Here is a 14,542-nt window from a genome sequence, read left to right as displayed (position 1 = left end):
GTAAAACTGAGCCCATTCCTTTTGATTAAAATTATTGAAGTGATTTTAAATGTTTTCATTGGAAACAATAATCAAAATCTTAATATCAGCACAATTCTTAAAAATTCACTAATAACAACGATTTTAACTTACTCCTATTTTGACATTATTCCTAACTACTTTCTATAACCAAACAATTATTTAGTTAATTTAAATTACTTCCCTGTTATTTACTTTACTTCATTATAGGTAAGGACTTTTTTTTAATTGAAGTATGGCTGACATACAATGTTATATTAGTTTTAGGTGTACAACGTAGTGATTCAACAATTCTGTACATTTTATGCTATGCTCACTTATTTGAATACCATTTGGATATCATTATTAATGGATACCATTATCCACTGGATACCATTTATTTATAGATACCATTATTTGGATCCATTGATTAACAGACACTATATCAGGATTTATTTTTATTAGAAATTATCTTTTAGTTGGAGATGTAAAAATGTGATTAGGAGAACCCACTTTCCTAGTTTAACCTAAAATTTCATGACATGGTATGATTTTGATCTTTATGAAATTACTTCTTTAAAATTATATTTTTACTTCCCCTAAATACCATTTAAAACAAACTTACTCGTTTGAAGTCATTCATATTTGTTGCCTGGACTGGAGTACCAATAAAAGTAAAATACGAAATTCTTGTTGTTTCTTCTTCACCTTGATTGGACTGAACAAATATCTATACCCCCCCACCAAAAGGAAAAAAAGAATTTTTACATTAATAATTGTATCCTTTTTTCATAAACATGCTTAAGTTTAACTGATTTTGTTAGATTATTAATAAAAATACCTTCCATTCTTTGTAAGGATTAACCCAAACTACATTTAGACTAGTGGTCCCACAGGACTATTAATTCCACCGTTTGCCCTGCTATCCTCACCCTTTCCAGGATATTCATGGCAAGACACTCGCATACAAAAGTTCTGGATAATTCAGTGTGAGGGTGTTGGAGGGGTCACAACTAAATTCTTTACCGAGAATGTTGAAAGAGTATGAAATTATTACAGTGGGCAAACCACTGCTGAAATTTTATTAAAATTGGTTTTTGACTGAGGAAAGTCTCTGCAGTTATTTCTTTCTGATACTAATTCATTCAATTTCCTAAAATATTAAAAGAAAAAACAATATTGGAAATCAGCTCCTAAAACTATACTATACTATAGCCTGCATTTTTTTAAGCTAGACTCTTTATACTTTCTATGTAAAAACTCCCCTCAGCACGTTACTAGACAGCAGCTTTACTCACAGATTCTTTTCCAATATATTGGATTTTTATATGCATTTTTATTTATTTTTATTTTTTTAAAGATTTTATTTTTTAGAGAGCGAGCAAGAGAGAAACAGCATGAGAGGGGAGAGGGTCAGAGGGAGAAGCAGGCTCCCCGCCGAGCCGGGAGCCCGATGTGGGACTCGATCCCAGGACCCCAGGATCATGACCCAAGCCGAAGGCAGATGCTCAACCATCTGAGCCACCCAGGCTTTTTTAAAAAAAACAAAACACAATACTCTAGATGCTGTCTACTTAAGAATATTGCCTCTCTTGATTTAGATAATATACTTCTTTCATTCTCTGATGGCATTAATCGTTTTTTGTTGTTTTTATAGGCAAGCACAGATTCATCTCAAACTGAGCTTATCACTTAAATCTTCCAAGTCTGGGGATGCCTGGGTGGCTCCATCGGTTAAGCATCTGCCTTCGGCTCAGGTCATAATCCCAGGTCCTAAGTCCCACATTGGGATCCTTGTTCAGCGGAGAGCCTGCTTCTCCCTCGGCCTGCTGCTCCCCCTGCTTGTGCTCTTTCTCTCCCTCTCCCTCTCTCTGACAAATAAATAACATCTTTAAAAAAAAAACCAAAAACTTCCAAGTCTGTAATAGGTAGACTATTAGCCAGTCTCCATTCATTTGTAATGCTCTTTGATAATTAGCACAACAGTTTATATTTATGGCTTTTAAAATTCATCTACTTACTTTGACTAGACTTTCTGATCAAAACTGTCATTATGATTTCAATTTTATCACCAAAAAACTGACAGACATGCTTTCTGTGACTTAAGTCACTGACTAAAAGTTTGATTGCGATAGGACACAGCACATACACAGACTTGAGCCTATCACAAGATAACTGGGTACAGTAAATCTCAATGACAGAGGAGATTATATCAAGATGTTTGGGTTGAAAGGGCTTTTTCCAATAAATACCTTGCTTCCATCACTAAATAAAGCAACTGGCATTAATTGAGGATACGGTACAAATATAAGTCAGGAAAATATCTGATAACTAGTATTCTAGTTTAATATAACCATTTTTGTCCATTTTATTTGGGTAGAATATTTCAAATACTGAAATCTCAATTATAATCCTTCATCTTATTACTAAGTATATCCTGTGAAACTCCAGTAAAAACCTCCTAAAATGAATACATTATAGCATTCTCTAATTTATAAAAACCAGAATCATTTCATTAAAACAAGGAAATCATGGGACGCCTGAGTGGCTCAGTCAGTTGAGCGGCTACCTTTGGCTCAGGTCAGGGATCCAGCCCTGAATGGAGCAACAAGGAAATCATTAGTTTAGCATGACTTGTTTTCAGTGACTCTGTGCTCGTTCCCACTTTTTTCCCTAGGTATTCCACTATTCTATTCTAACCCTTCTACTCCCTCCTCTGAAGGACTGGGTTGGGAGGGGTGGATGGGAGGAGGGGGTGGTTTGGAAAGCATATGCTGGGTTTCATTATTAAAATTTACAAAAGCAATTAATAACTGCTAAGAAGCAGGCAACTTCTTAATGTAAATTAAGATAATATAAAAGTATCTTTTAAAAAGTCATTTTTACTGAGATCATGACCACAACACTATTAAAAACCATACATTCTAGAAAAGTAAATTCAATTTTACAATTGTAACATCACTCATCACCAGGTATGAAGGATAATGTACAAATATCTTCAGTTTAACTATAAATATTCTAGAATAAACTTTTAACATAAGCTGCCAAATATGTATAAAGTAAACTGACAAATTCAAAAACTTTTAAAAAATCAACCTGTCCTTTCTCTTTAGTGCACATAAATTAAAAAGAAGAAAATTTAATTAGTTCATTATACATTTTTACTCATTCTAAATGAGGTGGACAAAACCTACTTTAAAGGATCATTTAGAATCACCCTAGGGTACTGAAGGTAACAACATGAACTGTCACCCACAAACTCATTAAATATAGTTGAAATACTACTTACAGTTACACTGTTAACATTCTGAAACTTAACATAACGAAGTGGGACAATGCCATCTTCTTTAATATCATCCTCTGTTAGTTCCAGAGCTTGAGTTGGTTCACTTCTTTCTGCTTCTTCAAAATCCATAGATCGGGGTAGATTGATAAAAATTTTTACATATTTAGGACCCTGACCTATAAAATGGTAGAATGAAATTAAATGTTAAACCAAACTTGCAATACTTTCCTCCCTTCACCATTACATTCACGCTATACAACCAGTCACACATCCAAATACTTACTCATCTCTACAGCAACTGCTTTTTACAAATACTTCATATTTTCAGAAGATACAATTTTATTAATGAACAATATTAATACATAATATTGCATATACCTACCTAAATCTTTAGGAACTTTAAGAAATTCTGAGGATTGTCTACGGCCATCCCACCCTGAGCACGCCCGATCTCGTCTGATATCGGAAGAAATTTTGAGTATTTTCATGCATATACCTACCTAAATCTTTAGCAACTTTAAGAAATTCTGAGTATTTTCACAGCCATTCTTTTTTTTTATACACATTTTTTTAATGCCTGCTAGCAGTATACTAAGTCCTAGGAATACTAGATTGAAACACATATGTACATATGCAAACACATATACATACACAGACTTCTTGCCCTCAACTATAGAAGTCACACTATGAAAATGTACTACTACTAGTGAGGAGGTACAGGGAAGAGGGCAATACAGTCTGACAATGTATGCAGGTTAACATTTGAGCTGGGTCTTGCAGCTGCCAACAACTGATACATTTGTTATTTAGGAGAAAAGCATTACCAGTGACAACATTTAGCTAACAGAAAACTAATCATACAAATTGCCGGGGCGCCTGGGTGGCTCAGTCGGTTAAGCCTTCGGCTCATGGGGAGCCTGCTTCTCCCTCCCCCTCTGCCTCCCCCTCCTTGTGCTCTCTCTCTGGCTCACTCACTGTCAAATAAATACATACATACATACATACATACATACATAAATTTTTAAAAGATTATACAGTTGCCAAATTTCATCTTAGGGATTAAAATGTGCTAAGTGGTTAGATCACATTTAGAGAATGTCTTAGTCCCTTTAACTTCAGGGTACAATCCAAAACCCATATTTAGTGACTAATTAAGGAATCTTAAGATATTCATATTGCTTACTCATCTCTATAACAACTGCTTTTACAAATACTTGGTATTTTCAGAAGATACAATTTTATTAATGAACAATATTAATACATAAAAATTTAAAACAAAGAAGGAAGGCTATCTGATAAATAGGGTGCTTGCTGTTTCTCCCAATTATAAAGAAAATAAGAAAAATCCTAGTCCCCACTACCTGCCAACACACAACCAAAAAAAAAAAAAAAAATCAACAGGGACAGGAAAAAAGGAGGGAGATGAATAAGGAAAATTCTTTATTTAATAGAAAGAGAAATACCAAGCCTGTACAATCCTGTTTACAGCATCATAATATATATAAAGAAGATGAAACTACTAATAGTGCACAAATAGGAAGATCTAGAACCTTATTTTTCATCTATTAATAGGAAGAGTATGAAATAAATCTCTTCCAGTTCTGATCCTGAAAAATGGCTACTTCAAACCTGAAGTTTTAGAATAGTTGGAAGAAAGAGTTTGTTTTTAGATTAAGAGATTAAACTTTTAGAAATAAGATAAAATTTTCCTTTTAGGTCCTAATAATATCACATTATTTGCATTCATTTATCTCCTTGCTTTGTTCCAGAAACAATTTCACTCTTTCCAAAACAAGAAATACCTACCTCTGTTATTTAATAAAAAGTTTTACATATGTGCCAACAGATCCACAGAGCAGACAGTTAAAGAAAAGCTGTCCATTACTCACCATTATCTGGCCCTTGAAATTTCATTGAATAAAGCTTAACAGGTTGATTAAATGCCACAGTAATAAGCAGCTGTGAAGAAAATAAAGTTTCATTTTAAAAGGGCTCTTGAACACCTTGATACACACGACAGCTATGTAGACTTAAAATTATTAATTCAAAGGCAGAAAATATTTAATTCAATTCAATTCATAAAACCAATGTAATATAAAAAATCAGTAAGTTGAAAGTAACTTGATTAGACTGACATTTGAGAAATACAATAATCTGTTATTCACATAAGGGAATGACAACAAAATTTAATAGAATAAATTAAATTAAATTAAATTAAAAATAGGCATAAGGGGGGGCACCTGGCTGGCTTAGTCAGTACAGCATGTGACACTTTTTTATATAGAGGCTGTGAGTTTGAACCCATCATTGGGCACAGAGCCTACTAAAAAATGGTGGGGGGAGGGGATGCATATATGAACCTAATGTCTTGTGACCTGTAAAGTGACAAGCAATTTGTCTTCCAAAAAATCAAACACAATCCAAATTAAAATTCAAACTGTATATTTTAGCATATAAGCTTAACATTTTATAGAATGGTCTGTCAAGCATCTACCCACATCATTTGACAATTTGGAAACAATGCACAGATTATGTGAAGAAACTAGCCCTCAACTGCACTCTATTCGGTCCAAAACTCAAAAGAATAAGACTTTTAATAGCTCTGTAGTAACCTCCAAATCTCCATCCTAAACTTATTGGACTTAACTGAATTTAGAAGGGCCACATAAGGGAACTGGAATACAAAATACTGTCAGATGCTTCTCTCTCAGAAACCGTAAGTCATTTGCTCAATATTCTTTCCAGTTGAAATTGTGTCTGATGTACTTATCTATGCTTCTACCCTAGAAGGAAGACTTCCCTGGCAGGAAGATTTCAGGGAGGCTGTGGTCAGTTGTGCTGATACTCAACATCACATTATATTCAGGGCACCATTTACAAGGAACACAACTATGAACAATATTCTTAAAGCTGTTCAGTAAAGTAGCTATGGTTGGAGCAAAGATGAAATTTGGATTTATGATTTCAGGATCACTGTGGTCTGTTTGCCTAAGAAAATACCCAGACTATTTCCTTTGGTTATATAATTACTTTTTATACTTGACCTGTAATAATGTGTCAAAAACGAACCATGAGAGACGATGGACTCTGAAAAACAAACAGGGTTCTAGAGGGGAGGGGGGTGGGAGGATGGGTTAGCCTGGTGGTGGGTATTGAGGAGGGCACATTCTGCATGGAGCACTGGGTGTTATGCACAAACAATGAATCATGGAACACTTCATCTAAAACTAATGTTGTAATGTATGGGGATTAACATAAGAATAAAAAAATGAAAGAAAAAAAAAAAAAAAAAAAAAAAAATAATGTGTCAAAAAATAATAAGCATGACATGTTTATAGAAACTTGAACCACAGGTGAAGAGAATGGAAAGTTAGAAACAGATCAAGTCAGCAAGAATATGATACCCTCTTCCTGAAGTCTGTGAAGAAGAATCATTTAACTCCTTTAAGAAAAAGAAGCATGATCAGACTTATATTTTCTTTTTTTTTAAAGATTTTATTTATTTGAGAGAGAGCAAGCGCACACAAGTGGGGGGGAAGGGTAGAGGGAAAGGAGAAGCAGACTCCCCAATGAGCAGGGGGCCTGCTGTGGGGATGGATCCCAGGACCCTGGGATCATGACCTGGGCTGAAGGCAGATGCTTAACTGAGTGAGACACCCAGAGGCCCCCAGACCTATGTTTTATTTTTTATTTTTTAAAATATTTTATTTATTTATTTGAGAGAGACAGAGATAGAGAGAGCTCGAGCAGGAAGGAGGGGGAGAAGCAGGCTTCCCACGGAGCAGGGAGCCCGATGCGGGGCTCGATCCCAGGACCCCGGGATCATGACCTGAGCCGAAGGCAGAGGCTTAACCATCTGAGCCACCCAGGCACCCCCAGACCTATGTTTTAGAAGAATAACTTTTGGGGCGCCTGGGTGGCTCAGTTGTTAAGCAGCTGCCTTCAGCTCAGGTCATGATCCCAGGATCCTGGGATCGAGCCCCGCGTCGGGCTCCCTGCTCCGCGGGAGGCCTGCTTCTCCCTCTCCCACTCCCCCTGGTTGTGTTCCCTCTCTCGCTGTGTCTCCCTCTGTCAAATAAATAAATAAAATCTTTCAAAAAAAAAAAAAGAAGAAGAACTTTTGTGAACATGTGGAAGATGAACAGAGACAGTGGATTAGAAAGTATATTAAGGAAAGTCAGAGTCAAGATGAAGATAATGATGGCTTGATCAAGGCAGTACTACATTACCTCATCTGTGACAACAACACAGAGCAGTACAGGGAAGTACAATACAGGTTTACATCTGGGAGTGAGGAACACACACATAAGGGTGCTCATCTAGTTAGTCTCTACTTCTCAGGTAAAAACTCAGTTGAGTAAAAAATATGGAAGACAGATCAAGAATGAATATAAGGACTTAAGAGTGGTGAAGGCTCAACTCAGTAGTGGAGCCAATCCAAAATTCTGAGATTCTGTGTAATGCACCTGGCAGTTTGCACTGAACAGAGAAAGGAGGTAGGTCTGCACCACCAAAGAAATTGAAACTTACAAAAAGGAAAGGAAGTGGTCACCTGGGAAGGAGAAACATAAAATGAGATGGAAACATGATAAAGAACCCAGAGTGCGCATAAATATTGATGATCCCTAGAAGCTTTAACATAAGTATCAATTACCTGTTCATCACAATCAGATTCCAAGAAGGTCATATCTTTTCTCAAACAGTTGTCAAATCCATGCTCATCACTTTCATTAAGACATTCACAACCAGCTTTGTTAATAAAAGGCATTAAATCCATCTGAAAAAAAATTAAATCAAGACTTTAGGCAAAGCATTTGGATTTGGTGTAACAATTTAACAAATGTAAATATGTGATTCTCTCTAGATTAGGCAATTTTAAAGAAAACTTCTCTTTTTAAACAGTTACTAAAACTTCTACAATAATCCTTTCATTTGAATTTCTGACTGAGATCTACCACGATTAAAGCCAAGTCTAGGCTTAGCCCACTGGATAAAGTATCAAAAACCAAGTCTTTAACACAAAGATTATAAAGGTTGACTTGTACTTTTTTATTACCAGTGTTTTGCAGGGCAAAATATGCAAATTAAATATCCATAAGATCCAAAGAAAGCCAACCTCCCTCTTCTAGCGGTCATGTACTCTTCAAATCTATATCCATAAAGAGTTTACATTTAAGATGAATAACAAATAAGGATTAAAACATTTGTTATTATGGAAAATTTCAAGCATATATAAATAATACAATGAACCTCACGTCCTCACTTCCCAGTTACAATAATCAACTCATGGCCACTCTCATTTCATCTTTACCCTGCAAGCAGTTCCTACCCCTCCCGTTTTCAAATAAATCTTAGGCATTTCTTCATTTCATTCATGAACATTTCAGTGTGTTCATGAACATTTCTAAGACATAAGGAATCTTTAAAAAAAAAATCCTCTGGTATGCCTGGGTGGCTCAGTTGGTTAAACATCTGTTTTCAGCTCAGGTCGTGATCCCAGGGTCCTGGGACGGAGCCCCACATCAGGCTCCTTGCTCAGCGGGGAGCCTGCTTTTCCCTCTGTCTCTGCCTGCCACTCCCCCTGCTTGTGCTCTCTCTCTCTCTCTCCCCCTAACAAATAAATAAAATCTTTAAAAAAACCAAATCCTCAATATTATTATCACAACTAAAGCAATGAGTAATACTTTATTATTAGCAAATATCCATGTTCAAATTTCTTCAGCTGTCTCATAAATGTTTTAGTGTGGAACTGTTAGAATAAGAATCCAAACAACGTACACTATAATTGGTTAATGTCTCTCAAATCTCCTTTAATCTATTATGGTCATTTAGCATCCAGAGACTTCTAATATTCTAGATTTTGCTGATTGCTTCCCTGTGGTTGTCATTTAACATTTGCCTGTCTCCCATGTATGTGTTAATAGTCCAACACAATGCCAGAGTTGTGACAGTGGTCATCCCTATGTTGTTTCTGACTTTAGTGATAAGAGTACCACTGGTGTTCCCCCATTAAGATTTTATTGATTGCTTTAGGAATAAATGGGTATTGAATTCTGTTAAATGCCTTTTCTGCATATTAGGAGATCATAATCTTTCTCCTCTAGATCGCTGGATTTTGTTTACTAATATTTTATGAGCTTTACAACAATTATTCCTAATTGTAACTGGTCGGTAGCTTTTTTTTTTTTTTGGTGCAAACTTTGCCAGATTCTGGGTTCAATGTCATATTTACTTCAAAAAAAAATTCAAAAGTTTTCCATCTTTGTATACGGTGTTAAGCATTTGGAGTAACACCAAACTACCTGATCTTTAAAGATTTGGTAGAATTTCCCTACAAAGTCATCTTAACCCTTATGGTAGAGGTCTCTATTTTCTCTATGGTGACTGGTCTATTCTGGAGTTCTGCTTATAATGGAGTTGATTCTGATAAACTCTTTCTCTAGAAAAGTATCCATTTCATCTACTAAACAAGGACTATTTTTAAGTTTACCAAGTACTATAGATTATCAGTTGTATATTCACCTATCACAAAGAGTATTATATATATTTATACAGAGGCTAATACATGTGTATATCATTCTGAAAGAGAGTATATCATTCTAAAGAAAACTTTAATGTCATATAATTACATGTCAAATCATTATCATCAATATGATGATAATCCATTAGAAGAATAGTCCCTTAATTATTCATGGAGTGGCCTAAATGCTTTCAAAGCCAAAATGTTATTTTGAATTATATTAAATGTTACATTGCACTAAATATTACTCAGGGTAACACACTGTAGCCAATTTAAAAACAGCAGGGGGGGTGTTGGGGGGTAGAGAGGTGTAGGGGCACTATAAAGCTAAGTTCTACTATTATAGAATTACTCTAAACTTGAAGAACATTTGCCTTGAAAGGGTAGTTTTGACAAAATCTTTTAAACACTTATGTCTTCCATCCTACCAAGATGCCTCTTCAATATTATATCAAGGATTAAGACCCAGGCACGAAGACAACATTGCAGTCATACTTGTAATATCTTAATGATGAAAAATAAACTAAATAGGTGACTTAAAGTTTTTAATATTTTTTTATTGTGGGGCACACAAAACAAGTATCACAAACAGTTTCATTAAAGTGCTTTGTTATACAACACTGTCTGGGGACAAATTGGCATTATAGTTGACCTAACTACAAACTGACATATTCTAGAAACATGCAATTGGAAATAAATATCACTACCTATGTAATCAACTTGCCAATAATGACAAAAGAATAATGAGAAAACAATCAGACAAATCCAGATTGTGGGACAGTCTATAAGACAGATGGTCTCAACCTGCGCTGTACGATAAGATAGCCATTAGCCACATATGGCAATTTAAAATTAATTAAAAGTAGATGAAATTTAAAATTCAGTTCCTCAGTTGCACTAGTCATGTAACAAATGCCTAATAGCCACATGCACCTAGTGGCTACTATATTAGACTGGTGCCAGTTTAAGCTTCCAAAAAAAGGCAGTAATGAATTAAAAAAACAACAATAACAACAACAAAAAAACAGAAGTTTCCAGAACACCAAAGAGAAACAACTTAAATGTAATGCATGATCCTTGACTTGATCCTAGATGGGGGAAAAATAGCTATAAAGAGTATTCTGGAGGGGTGCTTGGGTGGCTCAGTCGGTTAAGCTCAGGTCATGCGCCCGGGGTCCTGGGATAGAGCCCCACATCAGGCTCCCTGCTCAGCCAGGAGTCTGCTTCTCCCTCTCCCTCTGCCCCTCCCTCGGCTTGTGCTCTCTCTCTCCCAAATAAATAATAAAATCTTAAAAAAAAAAAATATTCTGGAGATAATTAAGAAAATGTGAATGTAGTCTTTAAGTATTAGAGATATTCTACCATCGTTAAATTTCTTAGGCGTGATAATGATATCGTGGTTATGTAAATCAATGTCCTTACTCCTAGAAGCTACAGGCTAATAAAATATTTAGAGATGAACCATCATAATGTCTACAGTTTACTTTTAAATGATTCTGTAGGAGGTAAAAGTGGATAAATATATATCAAGAAAGCAAAAATAGCAAAATATTCACAGCTGATGAACACAGGTGAATGGTATATGTGTTTGCTATACTACTACTCTGTCAACTGTGTTTTGTTTAATAAATTTCACCTTTCTTTTTTAGAGGTGGAAAATCTAAAACAAGACACACAGCAAGTTAGGAAAACCTTTCCATGCTTCTAGTTTGGGTTAACAAAAGATCTTACTACACAAATTAGGGTCACTTAAGGTTTCATTTCATTTTGATGAATGATGACAAAATTTGTAGACCAAAATCTACAGTTCAGAGGGCAGAATACTAAAATATATATATAGGCCTCAAGATTTAGAACATATGCAATTCCAACTTCAATTCCAGAGTGCCCAGAACTCAAACTTCTGGGGGAGAAGAAGACTTGATATTGATGGCCCTCTCATTGCCACTGAAAGCCATACTAGGTACTCTTAGCAAATATAGGAAAGAAAAAAAGAATGTTTTAAACTTTCCCAATGTTTCAATCAACACTTTAAAAACTAAAAGTCATTATATTCACAAAAACACTGTCTTACTTCTGAATAAGAATTATTATGATTCTTAACGTTTTGAGTATCACATCTACATTTATTGCAATATTTCAAACCCCTCTAAAAGAGGTATGTGTATCTCTCTTACTCTGGCTTCAATCAAATTAGGAGTTCCAAAACTAGGATGTATAAAATCAGTAACTGTATAGCCTCTTAGTGTTAAAACAGAACAAAGTCTTTAAAACCAAAATTTTGTTTTAAAATTGTCAATACATTTCTGCAATGCTAATACTTAAATCTATTTAAGATACAGGCTTTCATTCATTCACTTATTCCCGTTAAGTTTCTATTTGTGTTGTCAGAATGATGACATTCTTAGAAACACATTACCAATTCTTAAATATTTAAGAACCTTGCAGACATATAGTTCAAAACTTTTAATGTCTTGATTGACACCTGATGGAAAAAATGAAAATGTTTTTAATAACCTTTCACACTGTATTCATAACATTTGCATGAAAACTAAATTATTCTTATTTCCTAAAACTTCATTTTTTCCTGCTTATTTCCTACCTGAGGACAAAACACTGATAATCACACTTAGCTGATGTGTAAAGAAGTATCCCTCTAGCTAAGCAGCAGGACTGTTGTGCTCATAAGAACTTTTCATGCAAAAACACTTAGTAAATAAAGGAAAAAAAAATACAAAGATGTAAACACAACAGTTTACAAGTCAAATAATTTCCAAAATTTTCCAAAAGGTGTCACAACCCTGACTTATACAACATGTTCATACTTTCTAACTGGATATTACAATTTCAAATTATTACATAACAGTCCTGTTTTAAATAGATATTAATTGTGCCTCCCTAAATTAATTAACACTAGTACCACATGTTAAAGACACTTTTGAAGATACAACACTCAATCCCCCCCCACACACAAAAAGAATCTCTCATATTTATCTGACTAGAAAGTCTCCTTATTCAGCATGAATTTAAGGGACTTTACAAAAAGAACGTGTAGCCCATGACATCAATCTGCTTTACTATAGTTGATATATATTCTTTCATATACTAGCTTTAACTTAAGGTAACAATTATTTTTTAAAAAGTTCATTTCTGATCTGCAATTACCATTAACTTTATAACAAAAAAAATTAGGAAAGATATATACAAATATATGTTTTGGTATGCAGGATTAACCAATTTGCATAAATGAGTCAGTTATCATGAAGTGCTACTTCTGAATCTTGGTCCTTCCTGAACAGCTCTTAAATGATAAAGATACTGAATTATAATTATTTGTATTATGTAATTCTCAAATACTTTTAAGTTCCTAAGTCTTCAAGTTATTATTTGAATAATAACTTACTCTTAAAACTCAGAAAAACATATCCAATAGCAAAGTCACATATGACCCTAAAACAAAATAAGTAAATTTTTTTTTTAGCAGAAAAAAAGAGGTGCCAGAAAAGAGGGAATACATTAAAAAGGAGAGAGAAAACTATAGGAAATGGCAGGAAAGGGAGTCCAGCATATAAAGATCACACATTAAAATTTACATGTCATTTTACACAATTGTCAAAACCTGAAAAATTTTTCCAATATACCTTTATTCACATTTTGGGGGGAAAAGTATATATGTATAATTTTAAGATTACATATAAATAAAACATTCATTATCTGTAATAAAATGAAAATTAAATGTATATATAAAAATATATATACATTAAAAATGATTAAATGTTTAAAACTGGCTATTAAGACAATTCAGAAATCAGGTTTAAAAAAAACAAGTGGCAAAAAGAATTATTTAGGAAAAATTGTTTTTGATGAGGGCTTAAGATTATAATACATACAAACAGAAGCAAAAACCCAATAATCAGCTAATGAAATTACTTTTAAAGATCTTATTTGAAAGTATTCTTAACTAGCAAAAGATAACAGTCAATTTCATTTTAACGAAATAATGAGAAAAGATATATCGTGATTTCACTCCTAAGTCTACCTACATAGCCTTTTGGAATATCCGTGTCCTCATTGCTTCCAGGGTCATTTTCTAAGTGCTGCTTGATTTTTTCTTCTAATCCAACAGCATCTGCTCCTTGATACTGATCAATTCTCACTTTGTTTCGAAAAAACAGAAATGTAGGTGTTGCTGATATATTGTTGGTGGCAGCTGTTCCCTAGAATTGGCAAGTTAGATGCCGTTAATGAATTAAAATTTACCTTAAACCACTCTGAATATTCATTCTACCTCTCTGTAGAAGTTAAATATCACAAGCATGAACAAAAACCACATAAAATAACTCATTCCCAATTGTTATTTAAGAAAAAGCAGGCCTATTACCGAGGGCACAACTACATTATCTCTAAATTCCCAATGAAGAACATGCATTTTTATCAATTTTAGTGTTAAACACTTCACCCACCAGTAGAACAATTAGCTTCCAGTACAGAAATTATGCTTTATACCACCAGCTAGCACTTTCATAAGTACATGCTGTTTCTTAAACGGGGAAGCCCAAAAAAGGTGTTAATACGTCAACACAAACCACTGCTACTAGGAAAAAGTACAGATCTGAAAAACAGTAGCCCATCTCTCCATGAAAATGAAGTAACAACCTCACTCAACTTTACTCATAGAAATGACTTCTGGCCTCCCATCAAACACACTGCAACATTTACCTTTTAAAATTCTGCTCCAC

At 34.4% G+C, this 14,542-nt stretch overlaps 1 protein-coding gene across 3 annotated transcripts in view; it reads right to left on the bottom strand.

Annotated features, from left to right (window-relative positions):
- Positions 1 to 14,542, bottom strand: part of TXNL1 (thioredoxin like 1) — a 33,260-nt gene that overhangs the window by 6,087 nt on the left and 12,631 nt on the right. For 2 of the 3 annotated variants that reach the window (XM_045886647.1, XM_045886646.3), the window contains exons 3-7: positions 13,847 to 14,020; positions 7,938 to 8,060; positions 5,173 to 5,242; positions 3,287 to 3,459; positions 623 to 727 (exon numbers count right to left, since the gene is read on the bottom strand). In XM_045886647.1, coding sequence (XP_045742603.1) covers positions 623 to 727; positions 3,287 to 3,459; positions 5,173 to 5,242; positions 7,938 to 8,060; positions 13,847 to 14,020 — 645 coding nt within the window. The remainder of the gene's footprint in view (positions 1 to 622; positions 728 to 3,286; positions 3,460 to 5,172; positions 5,243 to 7,937; positions 8,061 to 13,846; positions 14,021 to 14,542) is intronic. The other variant, XM_064578845.1, reaches the window with a different exon arrangement.

Source organism: Mirounga angustirostris, unplaced genomic scaffold, assembly GCF_029215605.1.
Source record: "Mirounga angustirostris isolate CCGP_5_RB_7025 unplaced genomic scaffold, mMirAng1.0.hap1 SCAF_14, whole genome shotgun sequence".
NCBI lineage: Eukaryota > Metazoa > Chordata > Mammalia > Carnivora > Phocidae > Mirounga > Mirounga angustirostris.
The sequence above is the reverse complement of the archived record's forward strand: the minus strand, read 5'-3'. Positions and strand labels throughout refer to the sequence as shown.